The 21,595-nt window shown below is 45.3% G+C and overlaps 1 protein-coding gene across 8 annotated transcripts in view; it reads right to left on the bottom strand.

Annotated features, from left to right (window-relative positions):
- Window positions 1-18,358, bottom strand: part of ESRP1 (epithelial splicing regulatory protein 1) — a 77,175-nt gene extending 58,817 nt beyond the window's left edge. For 4 of the 8 annotated variants that reach the window (XM_029063277.2, XM_039911809.1, XM_029063281.2 and 1 more), the window contains exons 1-4: window positions 17,925-18,095; window positions 17,116-17,244; window positions 15,607-15,720; window positions 13,051-13,165 (exon numbers count right to left, since the gene is read on the bottom strand). In XM_029063277.2, the coding sequence (XP_028919110.1) occupies window positions 13,051-13,165; window positions 15,607-15,720; window positions 17,116-17,244; window positions 17,925-18,056 (490 nt within the window). In that variant the 5' untranslated portion in view covers window positions 18,057-18,095. Of the gene's footprint in view, window positions 1-13,050; window positions 13,166-15,606; window positions 15,721-17,115; window positions 17,245-17,924; window positions 18,097-18,207 lie in introns of those variants that run through there. The other 4 variants (XM_029063282.2, XM_039911811.1, XM_029063276.2 and 1 more) reach the window with 3 other exon arrangements.
- Between the last annotated feature and the right edge of the window lie 3,237 nt (window positions 18,359-21,595).

The following is a 21,595-nucleotide window of genomic DNA, read 5'->3' as shown; positions in this document are numbered from 1 at the left end:
AGTCTGGAGTTGAAAGGCTCAGGGATTGGGTAGTGGTGGAAGAGCAGAACAGAAAGAACTTCTACACCAGTAATTCATCTACTTAGACACCTCCCTTGTCCACTGGCCAGAAGCCCCATGCCACTTAACTAGGTCCCGATTACAGCTTCTCACAATCGGAGAGCTGGGAACCAGAGAACAAGTACCATAATTATTACATTCTGTCCTAGTCAAATAAAATAAAAAGAATAGTGGTTTAAAATGCTCCTATGCATTTAAAAACAAAATTCTGTAACGTTTTGGAATTTATTTTTGGTTCTGATATTTCTAATATTTAACTATCCAAGCACAAAGAAGCCTTCTCCAAGATACCACATAGTTTGACCCAAACCTAAAATGGTTTTCCCCATTCTATTGGAAATTAGGATTGTGTTTATTGGCGATTTACTCAGTTATTAATAAAGACGTTATGTGCCTTGAACTTCACAATATGTATTTTTTGATGAGGATCACATTAACCACACGAGATGTCAGAGATAATTTCTTCCCACAATCAGCCAAAAAGTAGGATTGCCACATCTATTTAACCTGGGCACTTCACAATATTTCAAGTAATCCAGTTCCACAACTCCCTCTTTACCACTGCCTTCAAATCTACACCAACATATATATGCAAAAAACCTTACGACAAAATACTATGAATTATTTTCCTTCAGTTGCATAATCAAGAGGAAAGCTTACTGAAACACCTCACTGGACTGTAAAACACTAGTCTGCAATTTAACACCAAGTACACAACTTTAGATACTGACATATCCCCATTCTGCTATAACATTGGCTTTCATTAAACTATTTGGAGTAACATGATGAAGGAATTAGGAAATGTTCTTCCCACAACATGAGTCTGTTCTGGAATAATACAATCCACAAGTTAATGCAAGTTGACTCAATGTCAGAAGAAACAGCTGTGTGCACGTATGGGATGTGGGTAAGGCGTCAGGCTGTTATGGTTCCCAGCTTCGGCTTTGCTGAAAATCTTTTGGCAACTTTGAAGGATTTGTGACGATAACAAACCAATAAGTGGTAATAATGCCAAGTGATGGACATACCACTAAAAAGGAATTTAGATCACAAGGAGTATGACAGTGGTATCTTGGAAACTTGTGTGACCTTGAGCAAGTCACTTCATTTCTCTGTGTTTCAGTTACCTCATCTGTAAAGTGGGGAATAAGGCTGTGAGCCCCAGGCGGGACAGGAACTGGGTCCAACTTAACTTATATCTCCCCCAATGCTTAGAGCAGTGCCTGGCACATAGTAAGCGCTTAACAAATACCATTAACATCAATAACAACAAAATAACCCTATAGCCTATTAACAATTGGCCAGTGGTTACTAATGATAATAATGATGGTATTTGTTAACCATTTACTATGTGTCAAGCACTGTTCTAAGCACTGGGGGAGATATAAGGTAATCAGGTTGTCCCGCGTGGGGCTCACAGTCTTCATCCCCATTTTACAGATGAGGTAACTGAAGCACAAAGAAGTTAAGCAACTTGCCCAAAGTCACAAAGTGGCAGAGCCAGGATTAGAACCCAAGACCTCTGATTTCCAAGCCCGTAGTCCTGCCACTAAGCCCTGCTGCTTCTCTACTACACTCCTGGCTACTCCTGACATTCAAGAGCACAAGCCCCTCTTCTAAAACTATCCCAAAAATACACAATATGCACGTTGCGTTTTGGAAATGTGTGACCCGGGAGATTTTGCTATCCCAGTTACTGTTTGTATATAAGAGCTTCTTCATGCAGATACAGCTCTCAATATGTTTTGTTTCTTCAATCAATGGTCTTTAAAATCAGTGAAAGAGAAGGGAAGAGGTGGTGTGAGAAAGCACCTCTTCCTCTCTCCCAGCAGTAGATAGTGTGGCAACCTTCCGTTAGCTTTTGGAGAAGCAGCGTGGTTCAGTGGAAAGAGCACGGACTTTGGAGTCAGGGCTCATGAGTTCGAATCCCAGCTCTGCCACTTGTCGGCTGTGTGACTGTGGGCAAGTCACTTAACTTCTCTGGGCCTCAGTTCCCTCATCTGTAAAATGGGGATTAAGACTGTGAGCCCCACGTGGGACAACCTGATTCCCCTATGTCTACCCCAGCGCTTAGAACAGTGCTCGGCACATAGTAAGCGCTTAACATATACCAACATTATTATTTTGGGGAGGTCAAATTAGAAGCCAGGCTTTTCTCCGGCCCACCTCTTTATCTGGCAATCCAACCAACAAATGGTAAAATGGCTCAAAGATAAAAGAGGAGGAAGAAAACACAAAGGATGGGATGATTCGTGAGCTGAAGTAAAAGGTCACTATATTAATAAAAACAATATTTTAATAAAAAGTCTAAAAAAGGTTCATACCAATTCTGAAAGTCAGTGTGGTTTATGCAACTTTTCTCCCCCAAATGCAAATTGACAAGTGGTCTTTAAATAACAGTATATTTGACAGACTAGTTCAAGAAAAATTTTAAAAATTCCTCAAGAGATCTTTCAGGAAAATTCACAAGATCAAAAAAAGTCAATCACGTTACCCTACATCCCTTACCAAAACTAACCTGTTTGGAGAAAGGCAGCTTGGATTAACTAACTTGCATTCTTCCCTCCCCTGGATTTACTCCACATTTCTTGCTGAAGCTGCATAATTCAAGGAAAGGACAAGCTGCAGACGGAATAATTCCCTGGGAGAGTTTCCACGCCTGCAGAGAACTCAATATAAGTGATGAGTTGAGAATCACCTACTGATACTTGCTTCAGTCAGAGCCCAGTAGATTGTCAGCTTCTTTGAGGCAGATTAGTAGACACTAATTGTATTGTATTGTATTCTCCTAAATGTTAGTGTCTATTAACTATTGTAATGAAGCAACATATGAGCTTGGAACACTGGGAATCAGAAGACCTAGTTCTAAACCTGGCTCCACCACTTGTCTGCTGTGTGACCTTGGGCAAGTCACTTAACTTCTCTGGGCCTCAGTTCTCATTTGCAAAAACTGGATAAATACCTTTTCTTCATCTTACTTAGGCTATGAGACCCGTGAGGGACCTGATTATCTTGTATCTACTCCAGTGCTTAGTGCAGTGTTTGGCACACAGTAAGCGGTTAACAGAAACCCCAATTATTATTATTCCTCTCCTCAAATGTTCAGTACAGTGCCCTGCACATTAGCTGCTCAACCAATACCAATGATTGACAAAACAGAACGTATTAAGTGCTGTATCTGCATCAAGAAACTCTCCAAGAACAAACAGTAGCTGGGACAGATCTCTTGACCTTGGGTTTCCTGACCTATAAACTGTGGGACCAGAGTATCTCTTTCGATGAACTTTGTACTTTTTGAATATTCTGAAAAACGGAGCCTGCATTTTCTCTATGCACATTTATAGGACTACATTATCACAGGCTCCACTTTTTTCTTTCACTTATATTTGCTAAAGGTACTTAGTTGTGAATGTCATTCAGTGGAGGAAGCACAGCCCAGTACAAAGAATACAGTCTTGGGCCTCAAGAGAGCTTGTCCCAGTTCTGCTACCGGACTGCTGCGTGACTCTGGACAAGTCACCAACTCCCTGTGACTCAGTTTCCTCACGTATGAAATGTGAATAAGATAACTGCTCTTCTTACCTCAGGTATTGTGAGTTTGGCCCAATTACCCAACTGAGCAGCAGCATGTTCCTAGTGGAAAGAGCACAGGCTTGAGAGTCAGAAGGACCTGGGTTTCTAAAATCCCAGCTCCACCACTTGTCTGCTGTGTGACCTTGGGCAAGACATTTCACTTCTGAGTGTCTCAGTTACCTCATCTGTAAAAAGGGGATTATGACTGTGAGCACAAGGTGGAACAGGAACTGTGTCCAACCTGATTAACCTGTATCTACGTCGGCACTTTAGCACAGTGATGGGCACAGAGTAAGGGCTTAACGAATACCATTAAAAAAGTTACTTTGTGTTTACCACAATGCTTAGGTCCACGGCAAGTGCTTAATACCATAATTAACTAGCCATACCATAATTAACTAGCCCCAGTGATTTGGGAGAGCTCGTATTAATCCTAGAGTGCCTAATTTACTTACAAGAAGTAAATTTAGGACTGTGTCCAATCCGATTATCTTTTATCTACCCCACCACTTAGAACAGTGCCTGGCACATAGTACGTGCTTTACAAATACCACAAATATCATTAGTATTATATATTAACATACCCAAGCCTTAGGAGATCTAGAGAACGATGTGCAAATCGGGTTAACTCTACCATCCAGGTGACCAGTTTACACCCTATCCAAACGAATTCATAGTAGTGAATGTTCCCACTATACAAGAGCGGCTAAAGGCTCTTTCACTCACGCTCCGTCACCAAGTAGACCAGGTATTTTCTACATGTGGGTGACTCTCCAATTAGTTAGCAACTCTGTAGCACTGCCAAACCCCGAGAACCATTAACTCTGAAGGCCCGACACAGTCAGTTAAAAGCTTAGCCCAATTCCCATGTTAGAGACAGGAAAATCTTCTGTGGCCTAAGAAGCAACGAATGGATTTACAATTCGGACAACACAGAGATGTTTAGTTCAGATTAGAATGGTATTTTTGAAGCTCTGAGATTCAGGTCTAGACAGTTTAATTTGGCCTAAGGAACTGGTATGTTGTTCAAGGAAAGAAACATACTCCTTTAAACAGGCATCAAGTTACCCCCTGCTCTCACCACTGATCAACTGCCGGGGAAGCTTCAAACAAAGCTGTAAGTACAGCCTTCAGCAATCGAATCCAATGTGAAAAGGAGTGTGCAGAGTAGATTTTAAAGCAAGCAAATCTAAAATAACTGAAGAGCAGTTTTGTTTTTAAGTGACTCTACAGGAGCTACAAATGTAAGAGCTTTCAGAAACCTCAAATGTATCAAAGAGAACACTAAAGAGAGCTATAGTTATGCCATCCTGTTAACTAATACCAATTACCTCAGTCACTCAGCTAATGGCAAAGTGCTGAATGCCCAAAATGGCATTCTAAAGATTAGGTTAACTCTCAGCTAAATTTAAGAACTTTCATGATAACACACTTTGTCTACTTAAAGATCAGCCCTTGGCTTTGATTTCCTCAGATTCCCAGAGAGCAAATTTTACCACCTCATAACTTTGGTGTCAGCTTTGGTATTTATAGGACACTCTGAAGTTGAGTTTGGGATTTTAACTGTCATTTTGCAGCTCTTAATTTGGTAGTATGGTTGTAGTGTTACTGATACTTATAGCTCTTGGCTCTAATTAGTATTAACATTTAATAACTAAATTTAGTATTTAACACTAAAATACACTAGTCACATTAGACACTAAACTTATGAATTTAGAATAGTCCCTCTAAGGAGAACTAAGCCTATATCTTATTTTTGTATATACGACAATGTGAAGCAAAGATAATCAACACAGCAACTTCTAGGAGACGAACAGAGCAAGTGTCCAACATTAAGAAACCTTAACACTTCTAGCCGAGGATGACTTGCTGTAGAAGCATTTTCCAATCTTTGAAGAAGAAAACACCTTATAAACCAGCAGAACTTTAGTGTTTGATGTATTTCCCCCCCTCTATGTCCTGGCTAAATTTATACTTATTGACATCTAGAAATTGTTTCTAAAATATGTCTTACTAATTAAGGATGACTTTCCAGGATTTTTTTCTTTTTTAATCTAGCAAAAATAAAACTTTGGGGAAAACTTAATTGCAACTAAAGTGTAAATTCACCGTGGGCAGGAAACCTGTCTACCAACTTGGCTGCATCGTACTCTCCCAAATGCTTAGTACAGTGCTCTGCACACAGCAAGCACTCAATAGATACTATGGATTGATTAAAATTGAAGCCAAATTTCATATTTTGCAGTCATACACAAAAATATATTGGTACACTGTCCTCTGAATAAAAAAAAAATTCTTAATTTGTGTTTCTGAAGTCCAACCCAGTCACAGTACTTCCAAGCAGAGATCCTGAAATAGTGCTGTCCAGCCCACTTAAAAGGAATAGAGCAAATGAGCCTGAACACTATAGTTATAGTCATTAAACAGATCATTCAAAGTGATATGTGATAAAAAGAAGAATCAGAAAGATTGTCTACAACATTAAAAAACGCTTTAAGACATGACTCCATGAGAAGAATAGGAGAGCTGTACTTTGAGAAGAGACACAGTTGGAGTACAGCTTGGGAGTCAGGATTCTTATGTTCTGTCCTGTTCCACCAATGGCTCCACTGATAGATTTGGGAGACATATTTGATCTCTCTGACACCAAATTTCCCCATCTGTACGAGCAAGGAAATAACTTTTGCTGTAAAATCCTTTGTGCTTAGGAGGAGCGCTCCCATAACATAGGCTACAGTTTCAGATCAATGATCATTAATAAGGGATGCAAACAATCAATGCAAGGGCACACAACAGTAGGATTAAGTTGAAGAATAGTCCCACTCGTTTCCCAAGCCCATGGAGAGAGAGAAGTTTAGTATAAATAATGAATAATGTCTTATGCTCGACGTGGGCAGGAAATGTGTTTTATATAGTACTCTCCCAAGAGCTTAGTACAGTGCTTTGTACACAGTAAGCGCTCAAAAAATACGACTGAACGAATGGGTTCCCATAGTTACTTTGGGCTTATTTACACCTGAAAAGCCTAGAAAGCATTGGGGAAGAAGCTGGGTTAGAACAGTGCAGGTAGACCAGGTCGGAGTGCAGTGTCCCAGCAGGGTGCCTTTGTTCCAGGAGAGGAAGGTGGTTAGAGTCAAAAAAGTGTTTGATATATGTGGCGGGAGGTTGAATGTTTCCCCTTCGGAAAGACACTATCCCCGGACAATACCAGTGGGATAATGACACTAATATCCCTTAAGCATTTACTATTTGCCATGCACTGGAATAGATTGGAATAGATGCAAGATAATCAGATCAGATACAGTCCATGTCCCACATGGGGGTCATAGTCTAGAAGGCGGAGGGGGGGAAACAGTGAATCCTCAACTTACAGATGTGAAAACTAGTACACAGAGAAATTGAGTTGCTCAAGGTCACACAGCAGACAAGTGGTGAAATCAGGATTAGAACCCAACTCCAACTCCTAGGCCCATGTTCTTTCCACTAGGCCACGCTGCTCCTCAACAATATTGAGGATGGGCCAAGTTCACTCTCAAGGGTGTTCTTCATCTGCTCTGATTATTATTATTATTTTTATTGTCTTCATTATGCACTTACTATGTCTCAAGCAATGTTCTAAGAGCTGGGGTAGATACAGGTTCATCAGGTTGGACACAGTCCCCTGGGCCGCGTGGGTCTCACACTGCCTATGTAGGAGGGACATGATGTGAGTGCATGTGTGGAAGAAGTCAACGGGGGAGAAGGGAAGGTCAGCACCTATGATCCTGCCCCAAGAGTGAACAGCACTACAGAGTTTTCAGGTCCAGGTTTCCCGGCCCAGCCTGGAAGAACCCCACAATAGGGGATTGTATCCCCAGGGCTATGGTGACCAGCCCTGACCCCAGATTCTCCTGGACAAGGCCTGCAAACCGGAGATGTGCTGAACCACAAGGGCCTCCACAGCCCAGCCTGAGGGCAGAGCAGGATTTCAAGAAGAAGCAGCATGGCTCAGTGGAAAGAGCATGGGTTTGGGAGCCATAGGTCATGTGTTCGAATACCTGCTCTGCCACTTAATAATAATAATAATAATGTTGGTATTTGTTAAGCGCTTACTATGTGCCGAGCACTGTTCTAAGCGCTGGGGTAGACATAGGGGAATCGGGTTGTCCCACGTGGGGCTCACAATCTTAATCCCCATTTTACAGATGAGGGAACTGAGGCACAGAGAAGTTAAGTGACTTGCCCACAGTCACACAGCCGACAAGTGGCAGAGCTGGGATTTGAACTCATGAGCCCTGACTCCAAAGCCCGTGCTCTTTCCACTGAGCCACGTTGCTTCTCCTGTCAGCTGTCACACTTGTCAGCTGTGTGACTGTGGGCAAGTCACTTCACTTCTCTGGGCCTCAGTTCCCTCATCTGTAAAATGGGGATTAAGACTGTGAGCCTCATGTGGGACAACCTGATACCCTGTATCTACCCCAGCGCTTAGAACAGTGCTCTGCACATAGTAAGCGCTTAACAAATACCAACATTATTATTATATTAAACTGTGGGGTTTGTGAAGCTTCACCTGCTGTCTGAGCCTATAGTTGCTTTATTTAAGAGTGAAATAGCAGACTCTCACAGAGATGTTCTGAAGGCAGCAAAGAGCTAAGGTTTACAATAGGAGGCACTGATGGGATCAAAGAAATATGCCAGGAGAGTAGCCAGAAGGACTCTTCCCTGACATTACCAGGAAGAAGCAGAAACACTGACCTGGGGGACGGAGGAGGGCGAGAAAAGACGGAGGGGGAGAGAGACAGAAAGCACGGGAGAGAACAAGTAAAGGAGAAAAGGAGGCAGAAGGAAGAATTAACTGAAAAAGTTTCATCAAAAGCAGCCTGGCCTAGTAGAAAGAGCATGGACCTGGGAGTCAGAAGGACCTGGGTTCTAAACTCAGCTCCACTACATGTCTATTGTGACACTTTAGACAAGTCACTTTATATGGGATTGGGACTGTGTCCAACCAGATTATCTTGTATCCCCCCCCAGCCCTCAGTACAGTGCCTGGCATGTAGTAAGTGCTTAGCAAATACCACAATTATGCCCCATGTGGGGCTGCTGAACGTTACAGTAGGTTCTTTTTAAGGCTACTGAGGTGCCGATAGCAGACGAATCAAAAAAAAAGAAAGTTGAAATGACTTTTGGGGCTGTGTCTGCTGCAACTCTGTTTTATAACCACATACATACCCTCTTCAGGGAATAAGGTAAGCTTGCTGAGGATAGAATTGGAAGTTAGGAGAAGATGGTTGACAAGCCAATAGGAAAAGATTATCAGTGGCCTCTTGGGTGCACTGAGAGGGAGACCAGCTTTATTAGTTATGGAAAGACTATATTTCAGTGACTTGTAGGTTTTCTAACAACAGTTTTTAATAGTATAAATTTGACAAACTGAAAGCCAGCCCTTACGATGCTCACTGACTAGGAGCATTTTCAAACGCTTTGAAGACAAAGCACTGGATGCCTGCTTACCTGGTCAAGCCCTCCTATAAACCAGGGGCTTTAGTTCAATTACATCCTCTAAATTACCAGTTTTGTTCCTGGGAGAGGAGAAACCTGGAGGAGGAAAAAAAAAAAGCCCACAAAGCATAATCCACACCATATATAACCCTAATTTATTCATTCCTCAAAAAGAGATCCTGATCCAAGGAATCATCACCTTTGTAGATCAGCACAAAAGTGAACCCAAAGCTGTTGGATATGATGTGGACAAGGTCTAAGAAGCTTGTCACACACATACACAAAATACCTAACTTCTACCTCCTAGCTATCTCAAAACACTTAAGTCTCTCACGCATACACCCTCCACAAATTCTTAAATCTAACTACATGCAACTGGAATATTTCAGGTGCAAGAATTTCATTGTATTTTTGGTGTTTTACCCTCATTAAAAATAAACACAAATTACTTTACCAGGCAGAGGCACTACTAAAAATCTACAAAGACAGTCATCCATCTGGATTAAACACAGACTGTCAGAGGCCCACGATAGCCACCTATATGCCTTCAGGCATATTACTAAATGTCTGAGTCGCTTGGGTAAACCATAGGTCTACATTTCAGGGTCGACTTATGCAAGACCCACATCCCCTGTTTCTTTCACTGGCTCCTTATCCTCTTTCACTAAACTGGGTCCTCTGGTCTTGTCACACTACACTCATTCTCTCACTGCTTTCAAACATGCCCACGTCTCCAACTCTCCTAAAAAAAAACCCCTCCCTTGACCCCATGGCTAATTCCAGTTATCACCCTATCTCCCTCCTACCATTCTTCTCCAAACTTCTTGAGCAAGGTGACTACACCCGCTGTCTCAAGTTCCTCTCCTCCAATTCTCTCCTTGACCCCCTCCAATCTGGCTTCCGTCCCCTTCCCTCCAGAGAAACTGCTCTCTCAAAGCTAACAATGATTTCCCTCTTGCCAAATCCAAAGGTCTCTACTCCATCCTAATCCCCGTCGACTTCTCAGCTGCCTCTGACACTGCTGACCAACCACCTCTCCTGGAAACATTATCCAACCTCGGCTTCACTGTCACTCTCTCCTGGTTCTCCTCCTATCTCTCTGGCTACTCATTCTAGGTCTCTTTCATTGGCATAGTGGATAGAGCACGGGCATGGGAGTCAGAGGTCATGGGTTCTAATCCTAGTTCTGCCACTTGTCTGCTGCGTGGCCTTGAGCAAGTCACTTCACTCGTCTGTGCCTCAGTTACCTCATCTGTAAAATGGAGATTAAGACTGCGAGCCCCACGTGGGACAACCTTTCATTCATTCAATAGTATTTATTGAGTGCTTATTATGTGCAGAGCACTATACTAAGCGCTTGGAATGAACAAGTCGGCAACAGATAGACAACTTGATTACCTTGTATCTACCCCAGCGCTTAGAACAGTGCTTGGCACATAGTAAGAGTTTAAATGTTAGCATTATTATTATTACTGTGGGACAGGGACTGTCCTAACCCAATTATCTTCTATCTACCCCAGCACTTAGTACAGTGCCTGATACATAATAAGTACTTAAATACCATTATTATTATTATTATGGGCTCTTCCTCTGCCTCCTAGCCTCTAATTGTGGGTGGCTCCTCAAGGTTCAGTTCTTGGTCCCCTTCTTTCTCCATATACACCTACTCCCTGGGTGTAGATGAACTTATTCATTCATTCATTCATCCATTCATTTGCATTTTTTGAGCACTTACTGTGAGCAGAGGCCTGTAAGCGCTTGGGAGGGTACAATACAATAAGAAACATTCCCATAATGAGCTTACAATCTAGAATTGCTCACATGGCTTCAGCTACCACCTCATGCAGATGACTCCTGCCTTCAAGACATTTCTACTTGGATGACCTACCATCAGCTCCAACTTAATGTGTCTAAAACGGAAGTCCACGTTTCCCACCCGAACTCTCTCCTTCTCCCGACTTTCCCATCATTACAGGTAGCACCGCCACCATTCCTGTCTCACGAGCCCATAACCTTGGCATTATCATAAACTCCTCTTTCAATTTACAGAATCTGTCACTAAATCTTGTCAGTGCAACAACTGCTAAAATCCACACTTCTCTCTCCATCCAAACTGCTACCACGTTAATCCAAGCACTGACCCTATCCCGCCTCGATTACTGTATCAAACTCCTTGCTGATCTCCCTGCCTCCTATCACTCCCCCCTCCTGTCCTCAAGATCCTCCAGAGGTTATCCAATCACTTCCGCCTAAAACAGAAACTCCTTACCATCAGCTTGAAAGCACTCAATCACCTCGCCACTTCCTACCTCATCTCGCTATTTTACTACAACCCAGCCTGTGTACTTTGTTCCTCTAATGTCAACCTATTCACTGTTCCTCGATCTCTTCTCTCTTGCCAGTGACCACTCGCCCATGCCCCCGCCTCTGGCCTGGAATGCCCTCCCTCCTCAAATCCGACAGACAACTGCTCTCCCTAACTTCTAAACCAAGGCACAGTCTCCTCCAAGAGGCCTTCCCTGACTAAGCCCTTTCCTTTTCTTCCACTCCCTTGTGTCACTCTGACTCGCTCCCTTTATTCATCCCCCTCCCAGCCCCACAGCACTTATGTACATATCCATAATTTATATTCATGTCTGCCTCACCCTCTACACCGTAAGCTCGTTGTAGGCAAGGGAATGTGTTTTACTATACTATCCCAAGCTCTTAGTAGTATGCTCTACACACAGTAAGTGCTCAAATAAATACAAATGGTGGATGACTGAGGGAGCTCATCCACTCATATGACTTCTGCTTCCATCTCTACGCTGATGACTTATCAATCTACCTCTAGCCTGGAACTCTCCCCTGCTATTCAATCACATCTCCTCTTTGATCCAGGACATCTCCATGTAGATATCTCATCAACATATCCACCTCAGCATGTCAAAAACTGAACTCTCATCTTCCATAAGACCAGTCTTTCTCTAATTTGAATATCTTCTGATACCACCACCACCATCCTTGTCCCAGAAGCCTCCAACCTTTGCACCGTCCTTAATTCTTCCCTGTTTTTAAGTATTCACATCCAGTCAACAGTTAAATCTTACTGATTCTTCTTCCATAACATTTCCTAAATCCAACTCTTTCCTCTCTCCTGAACTACCATCTTGGTCTAAGATCTTTAATCATGGGAAGACTACTGCATAAGCTTTCTTGCTGGTCTCCCGCACTCCAATCTCTCCCCATCTTCAGTCTTGGGTCATCTTCTTGAAGTGTCATTTGGTACTCATCTATCCTCAAACATCTACAAATCAAGCAAAAGCTGCCTGCCCTCGGCTTCAAGGCTCTCTACCCTCCCTGCCCATCTCTTTCTTTCTCACACACACACCTCTCTTCACCACCATCCCCATCACATACTCTTTGTCCCTCCCCAAGCTCAATGATCTTGCTTCTCTCACTCACTTCACACCACTTGCTCATGCTGTTGAAGTGGCCTGGAACCCCTTTCCCTGAAATCTGTCACCTCAGTCCTCCCCATCTTCAACACCCTCCTAATAATCCCACCTCCTCTTTCTGATTAATTTCCCAACACCTTAAGTGGTGTCAACCCAAACAACTACCTCCAGCACTTGTACCTATCTCTCACTTGTATAGAGTCATTCTACATTATTCCGATTTCACTGCTGGAAAATATTTTTGCATGTCTCCCCGGTCAGATCCTTTAGCCCCTTGTTGGCAGGTAATGGGACTTCTGCTTCTGTGATACTTTCCCAAATGCAATACTCAGTAAGTAGTCAATAAATATCATTATTACTCCCATGACTACAATAAACCCAGTGGCCTTTGAAGAGGAAACTGAATAAAATGCAATTCATTAAACAGCACAGTTTAAATGTTTTGCTACCATTTCTGTAAATGATTGCTAGTTTATGAGTTTGGACACTAATCAAAGGATACCATCTGTCATCGCTGCAATATCCAGTTTGTCAATTTCAGGTGAGCCAGGGCAACACTTCTTAAATTCTTTCCGTAGATCAAAAAAGGAGTAGAAGCATTCAGGCAATAATACATTCTGAGAAGGGATGAGGTAGTTACTGTTAGCCCAGTTGAATTGCACCTGAGGTTTTCTAATTGCAAAACACTCTGCTACCCCCAACATTAGACAGTGAAATACCTTCTTAAAGAAACACCGGACCAAAGACAAATCTGCTTTCTGCTACAACTTCAGATGCTGTGTATGTATACCTTGTCATCCTTGTCTATTTTACTTTTAAATCTGTTTTAGGCAGCACTTTCCCCAACCTGACTTTGGAGAGAAACTCTTGAGAGCCAGAAGAACTGCCTATGGCAAGATGTGAAACTGTATACTTTTCTCCAGAGTTTAGTGAAGTGTTTTGCGCAAGGATGGGCTTAATTGTAGTACCATTAAGCCCTGACTGTATACATGAGACAGTAGTAGAAATGCTGTGCCATATTTTCAAAGCCATGAAGTTTTATGTCTATTCTGTTCTGCACACTAATTTTAAGGCAAAAATTTACTTCAAGTTGGCATTAGCTAGTAATGGTAACTCTACAAAAGAAAGTGCTTCAAATTTTCTATTCCTATTTTCTGTTATTCTATTTAATGTCTATTCTTAATTATATTCTATCTCCACCTCCACCAGAAATGTCAATCTCCTTTATCCCCCACCAATAAGAATTAAAGAGCCCGAATTATAAGGTTAGACTCATTGCAAACTGTACCTTAGACGAACTTAGACTTATTACTGTATTCTACAGGACCGAGACAGGAATTTAAATTCTTAAACCCGTATCTAACTTGCTAGAGAAATTGAAGAGTCTGAAAATACAAATAGCAAAGGGATACTGTTCTATTTGGTCATTAAAAAAAAATACTAATTTTTCTACTCATGGAAATATTCTGGTCATACCATTCTTATTAAGTACCACAAAGTGGCAACTAAAAGCCTGCACACCATTAAATATTTTTACAATTCACACACAAAAAAGTGAAGGACATTTAAAGTTCCTATCTTCAGTTTGCATTTTGCAGATTGCCTATGTTAGGATATAGTGTAGAGAACAGGAAGAAGGTAACTTTAGGGGTACTGAAAGAGGCTGGGGGAAGGAAAAAAAAGAATTTAAGTGGGTACAAGCATTTGGTTACTGAAGGGGCACTATCTCAAAATTTTTCTTGGATTAAGAGCCAGAAGAGCAGTAAGAACTAAACTGCCTGAATTTATCTTTGGCAGAGCCCATATTTTTCCACTTATGGTTTTATCTGATGTCAAAGAAAAACAAAAAGGCTCTTTCCCCCCCAGAATAAGAGGAGGGACTGATGTGTTTGATAATTCATTAAGGAGAATCCTCAGCCAAAATTTTAATAAGATTTTGGACCTGGGGTACAGAAATTAGTCTGATTTTCTTCCTCCCCACTTCCCAGATCTTTTGAATTTGAGCATAAGTTTCTTTGGGAAATCATTTCTTTGTTACATCTAGTGTGAGCATGAGTTACTGCAGTAATAGTCTAATAAGCAAATTTAAAAAAAAAAAGAAAATAAAGACTACCCTGTTACCTAGACAGGCATGAAATAAAGCAAGTTGGGCTATACATTAGACAATGGCTGTATTTTCAAATACCTGTGTAATAAAAATGATTTTGATCACTTACAGATGCTCACTCACTACCACCTAAGATCCCTCCGTTGAGCTATAATTGCCCTTCCAAAGGTGTTTCTAATCAGAAAAGTTTCTCCTGTGTTGAAATTAATCTACTACACGGAACCTCCCTATGCATTTTAAATGTCATCCAATGGAAAAACTATAGCCTACACATCCCTTTCCTAAGGACATAGGGCTGCCTAACAATGACTTTTGGGTTCTCTTCACACCTTATGCTTTGGGGAAGAAAAAAATTAAATAAAAGGTTAAATCACCCCATGGATCCAGTCATTTAAACTCTGGGACAATCGAAAAATCACAGGCAAATATTGTTTCATGTAGACCTATTTTTATATCTTAATATATAATTAGGAGCAATTGCTAGAAACAATTTAAACAGTAATATGATTTTTACAAAAGTTGCTGTATGTCCACATACCCTCTTTCAAGGGTCTTGAAGTTACAGTACAAGAAATAAGAAAATAATTAAGATTCCAAAACACAACTTCAAATTCCACAAAACCAAAAGAAGGGCTTTCAACAATATTGGAGGTTTCTACAAGTTTCCATTCCGAATTGATCACTGATTCCTAATCAGCTTAAGAAAATAATCCTAAACGTTCTGGATACTTAAAATTAAGTCAAAGGGCTAGAGATTCACCACTATCTGTAGGCAGAGATTCTGTAATACTATTGATATTTAGAATCCACACTTCATCCACCTTAGCTATTTTCTTGGAAAACAATCACTCCACTTCTATGAGTATCAGATAAAGGAAGGGTGGACGGGAATTAAGTTTGCCACAGACCAAAAGGAGAGACACAGAAATCAATTTTACAGAAGTCTCTTACCTTCTTGGAAGCTTCGGGATGTAGGATCTGTCTGACGTGGAGTTGTCCATCAGTACAGAGACAGAAGGAAGTTCCTACACCAATATTCAGCTCATTGCTTACTGACTGGTTAAACTGAAAGGAACACGAGCCCCACATGAATGCGGTTGCTACCAGGATTTACAAGCTGTTCAGCTGTGAGAAGTTACACATGGGATGCCGCCTTCTGGCAAGCAGCAATAACCCAGGGTGGGCAATACTAAATAAGACCTGCTGCTCACACTTCCCCTCACGGCCCATCCCTTTAAAAAACCCGACATCTAGAGTTTCACTGGGGGATGGAGTAGGGAAATGGGGTAGAAGGACCGGAAACAGAGCTTCAACCTTTCTTCTCCCCCATCCCCGAAAAACGAGAGAAGGGCATTAAAACATGCAACACCCACATACGTGTTTCCCTCTTTCAAGCAGCCGGTTGCCCTCAGATTGCTTTTTGGGGGCCTAAAGTTGGAGGACGATAAATCCGGACCAAGAATGGCCACTGTTCAATCTTCAGTCCCAGCCCTAAATCAATCCACTGAAGATCATTCAGTTTCCGACACCCTGATCTCTGGGTGAAGGGGTGAGGGTTAACAGCTCTCCTCCAAAGGGAGTAACTTTAGCTCTCTCAAGCAGTTCCAGGGTACCTCTCTCCCGTACCGTCTGCTCCGCCCGCCACTGACCCCTGTTATTAGCTGTTGCCCGGAGCAGCAGGTCTGCCAGAAAGCCCTAGAGAAAAAGGGCTTTCTTCAGGGCTAAACTGTCAGCCCGCCTGGGCTGGGTTTTAGTACAAGGCCTTGCCCTTCCCGCTGGATTAGAAAGGGGTGGGGAGGGGCGGAGGTCGCAGGAATGGAGAAACACCAACCAAACCTTGGGTGGCTCCTTACTGCAGGGAGGAGAGAGGCGGGGGAGGAAAGGCAGGGCGACCGAAAGGGGCCTAGGGAAGCCAGCTGCAGTGGATTTGCGAGAAGCTCCTGGCCGGGACCCGAGTTCTGGGTGTCGTCTCTAGTTTTACATCAATCCACAATATCTACAGAGCGTACACTAGGTGCAGAGCGCTCTTCTACGCCTTTGGGAGAGCACACCGGGATTCGCAGGCCCGTTTCTGCCCTTAACGAATTTACATCACGGGGCAAAAGGAGGCCTGGCGGGTGGGCAAATTATGGGTTTCAATCCCAGCTCTGCCACTTGCCTGTTGTGTGACCTTGGACAAGTCGCTGGGCCTCAGTTTCCTCATCTGGAAAATGGGGATGGAGACCGCGAGCCCCACGTGGGGCAGGGATCGTGTCCAACTTAATTTGCTCGAATCTACGGTGGCTGGCACACAGTAAACGCTCAACAAATGCCCTAATCGTGGTTATTACTCCAGGAGGGGCAGCTCGGGATTCTCCGATCGAGGAGATGGGGGGACTCCTGGCCTCTGCCCTGGCCAGCTGGCGCGGCTGCAGAGGCTTCCAGCCATGAGGTTGTGGTTGCCCGGGCCCGGGCGGCTACCTGTCTGAGGGCTTGTTCCAGCTGCTGGGCGGAAGACAGGCTTTCGATGTCGATCTTGGTTTCTTCCTTGCAGTCCTCGGTCAGCTCCAACTGATCCGGTCGAACGAGTACTTCGTGCAACTCTCCCACCTCCGGAAGGAAGGAATCCACACTTCACCCTCCAGGCCGCCCCCCACCCACCCCACCTTGTCCTTGGCACCACCTGTCTCCGAGGGCGACCTGGCTTCGGGGAAATGGGGGTGGGGAGGGAAAAGGCTCCAACTCGGGCCTCCTCTCTTCCAGTTTCGGGGCAAATTCCCAGGACCATCCCTCGGCCGAGGCCTTCCGAGTCAGAGCGGCGGCGGGGCTCGATGGAAAGAGCCCGGGCTTGGGAGTCGGAGGGTGTGGGTTCCAATCCCGGCTCCGCCGCTCATCTGTTGTGTGACCTTGGGCAAGTCACTTCACTTCTCTGGGCCTCGGCTGCCTCTTCTGCCAAAGGGGGGGTTAAGCCTGTGAACCCCACGTGGGACCACCTCATTGGGCAGGGATCGTCTCTGTGGCCGAACTGTCCATTCCAAGCGCTTAGTCCGGCGCTCTGCACATAGTAGGCGCTCGATAAATACTACTGAATCACTTGCATCCGCCCCAGCGCTTAGAACAGGGCTTAACAAATACCCCCATTATTATTATTCCCCAGGACCGGGAGGGGGTGGGAGGTGACCACAACGTCCAGCTGGGGAGGGACGCCCACCGGGGCCCCCCAACGCCTCGAAAACCACCCCCCCCCCCGCCCGCCCATCCCCGATGCCCACCCCAGCAGCGGGCCTTACCTTCTTGTTGGCCAGGTCCACCACCTTCCACAGCAGCAGGACCAGCTCCTTCTCGTCGGATCCCAGCTTGGCCCCCGTGGCCCCGGCCGTGATGCCGAACAAGACCACCAGGTAATCCGGAGACGCCGTCATGACCGTCCGACTGGGAAGAGGAGGAGGAAAAGGAGGAGGAAGGGGGTGGGGATGGGGAAGGGGGGGGGGGGAGAGAAAAGCAACTCTGCCAACCCTTCCCCCGGGAGAAAAAAAGGATCCACGCCCCTCTTCGTGCCACCCTGCCTCGCACCTGGACGTGCAGCAGCAGCAGGAAAAGGAGGAAAAGGAGGAAGGTGGGAGGGGAGAGGTGCAGGTCCTTTTGTATTTAATTGCCCGGGCGTCTACGCAGAGGGTGAGGAGCAGGGTTGCACCCCCCGGGAGGCGCGCGCGCGCAATGGCTGCAGCCTTTGCTGCTTGGGGAGGTGGCCCTACCTGCTCCCCCTCCTCCCCTTCCTCCTCCTCCTCCTCCTCCTCCTCCTCCCCCCCACGTGGTGCAGGTGAGAGGCACCTGGCCGCGCCCGCCCATTGGCCCCTTCAAACCGGGACGTGGCAGGCCGAGGGAGGGAGGGAACCCCGGAGGAGGAGCCCCCGGACAATGGCCGGCGCACCGGCGGCAGCGGCCCGCCACCCCACTGCACTTCCCTGGGCCTCAGTTCCCTCACCTGTAAAATGGGGCGCAAGACTGGGAGCCCCACGTGGGACAGCCTCATGCCCCTGGGTCTCCCCCAGCGCTTAGAACAGTGCTCTGCCCAGAGTAAGCGCTTAGCAAATACCAACATTATGATGATGATGATTACCCCAGCGCTTACAGCAGGGCTTGGCACATACTAAGCGCTTAACACATGCCAGCATGAGTCCTGGTGGTCATTCAATCCTATTTATTGAGCGCCTACTCTGCGCAGAGCACTGGACTTCCTCCTCAGGGTGGTACTGCTTAAGCGCCTACCAGGTGCTTCATTCATTCGATGCTATTTATTGAGCGCCTACTTTGCGCAGAGCGCTGGACTAAGCGCTTCTACTTCCTCCTTAGGGTGGCACTGCTTAAGCGCCTACCAGGTGCTTCATTCACTCGATGCTATTTATTGAGCGCCTACTCTGCGCAGAGCGCTGGACTAAGCGCTTCTATTTCCTCTTTAGGGTGGTACTGCTTAAGCGCCTACCAGGTGCCAAGCTTCATTCATTCAATCCTATTTATTGAGCGCCTACTCTGCGCAGAGCGCTGGACTAAGCGCTTCTACTTCCTCCTTAGGGTGGTACTGCTTAAGCGCCTACCAGGTGCTTCATTCACTCGATGCTATTTATTGAGCGCCTACTCTGCGCAGAGCACTGGACTTCCTCCTTAGGGTGGTACTGCTTATGCGCCTACCAGGTGCTTCATTCATTCAATGCTATTTATTGAGCGCCTACTTTGTGCAGAGCGCTGGACTAAGCGCTTCTATTTCCTCTTTAGGGTGGTACTGCTTAAGCGCCTACCCTTGCCAGCTTTATTCATTCAATCCTATTTATTGAGCGCCTATTTTGCGCAGAGCGCTGGACTAAGCGCTTCTACTTCCTCCTTAGGGTGGTACTGCTTAAGCGCCTACCAGGTGCTAAGCGTCATTCATTCGATCCTATTTATTGAGCGCCTACTCTGCGCAAAGCACTGAACTTCCTCCTTGTGGTGATACTGCTTAAGCGCCTACCAGGTGCCAAGCTTCATTCATTCAATGCTATTTATTGAGCGCCTACTCTGCGCAGAGCACGGGACTTCCTCCTTAGGGTGGTACTGCTTAAGCGTCTACCAGGTGCCAAGCTTCATTCATTCAATCCTATTTACTGAGCGCCTACCTTGCGCAGAGCGCTGGACTAAGCGCTTCTACTTCCTCCTTAAGGTGGTACTGCTTAAGCGCCTACCAGGTGCCAAGCGGCATTCATTCGATCCTATTTATTGAGCGCCTATTCTGCGCAGAGCACTGGACTAAGCGCTTGTGCCTCCTCTTCATGGCGGTGATACTGCTTAAGCGCCTCCAGGTGCCAAGCATCATCCATTCGTTCAATGCTATTTATTGAGCGCCTACTCTGCGCAGAGCACTGGACTTCCTCCTTAGGGTGGTACTGTTTAAGCGTCTACCAGGTGCCAAGCTTCATTCAATCCTATTTATTGAGCGCCTATTCTGCGCAGAGCGCTGGACTAAGCGCTTCTACTTCCTCCTTAGGGTGGTACTGCTTAAGCGCCTACCAGGTGCCAAGCTTCATTCAATCCTATTTATTGAGCGCCTATTCTGCGCAGAGCACTGGACTAAGCGCTTCTACTTCCTCTTTCGGGTGCTACTGCTTAAGCGCCTACCACTGCCAAGCGTCATCCATTCATTCAATCCTATTTATTGAGCGCTTACTCTGCGCAGAGCACTGGACTAAGCGCTTGTGCCTCCTCTTCATGGTGATACTGCTTAAGCGCCCCCAGGTGCCAAGCGACATTCATTCATTCCTACTTATTGAGCGCCTACTCTGCGCAGAGCGCTGGACTAAGCGCTTCTACTTCCTCCTCTTGGTGGTACTGCTTAAGCGTCTACCAGGTGCCAAGCCTCATTCATTCAAACCTACTTAATTAATTAATGGTATTTGTTAAGCGCTTACTATGTGCCTAGCACTGTTCTAAGCGCTAGGGAGATACAAAGGGATCAAGCTGTCCCACGTGAGGCTCACAGTTTTTCATCCCCATTTTCCAGATGAGGCAACTGAGGCCCAGAGAAGGTAAGTGACTGGGCCCCAGTCACACAGCTGACAAGTGGCAGAGTGGGGATTCGAACCCATGACCTCTGACTCCCAAGCCCGGGCTCTTTCCATTGAGCACTGATCCTATTTATTGAGCGCCTACTCTGTGCAGAGCACTGGACTAAGCGCTTCTACCTCTTCATAGTGCTACTGCTTCAGCGCCTACCAGGTGCCATTCATTCAGTCGTATTTATTGAGCGCTTACTAGGTGCAGAGCACTGTACTAAGCGCTTGGAATGGACAAATCGGTAACAGATGGAGACAGTCCCTGCCCAACGACGGGCTCACAGGCTAATCGAAGGTGCCAAGAGTCATTCATTCAATCCTATTTATTGAGCGCTTACTCTGTGCAGAGCACTGTACTAAGCGCTTCTACCTCCCCCTCCTCATGGTGTTACTGCTTAAACGCCTAAGTGCGCAGAGCTGGGGCAGACCCGAGCCGTTAGATGCAACCCCCCTTTCTTCTAGAGAAGCAGCGAGGCTCAGTGGAAAGAGCCCGGGCTTTGGAGTCAGAGGTCGTGGGTTCTAATCCCGCTCCACCCCTTGTCGGCTGTGTGACCCTGGGCCAGTCACTTCACTTTCCTGGGCCTCATGCCTCCATCCAGTCGTATTTATTGAGCGCTTATTGTGTGCAGAGCACTGTACATTCAGTCTTATTTATTGAGCGTTTACTGCGTGCAGAGCACGGTACATTCAGTCGTATTTTGGGGTGCTTACTGTGTGCGGAGCGCTGTACATTCAGTCGTATTTATTGGGCGCTTACTATATGCAGAGGGCTGTACATTCAGTCGTATTTATTGAGCGCTTACGGTGTGCAGAGCACACTGTACAGTCAGTCGTGGGTTTTTGAGCGCTTACTGTGTGCAGAGCCTGTACATTCAGTG

The sequence above is a fragment of the Ornithorhynchus anatinus genome, chromosome 4 (assembly GCF_004115215.2).
Source record: "Ornithorhynchus anatinus isolate Pmale09 chromosome 4, mOrnAna1.pri.v4, whole genome shotgun sequence".
Taxonomy (NCBI): Eukaryota; Metazoa; Chordata; class Mammalia; order Monotremata; family Ornithorhynchidae; genus Ornithorhynchus; species Ornithorhynchus anatinus.
Note: the sequence above shows the minus strand (reverse complement) of the source record. Positions and strands in the feature narration are given on the sequence as shown.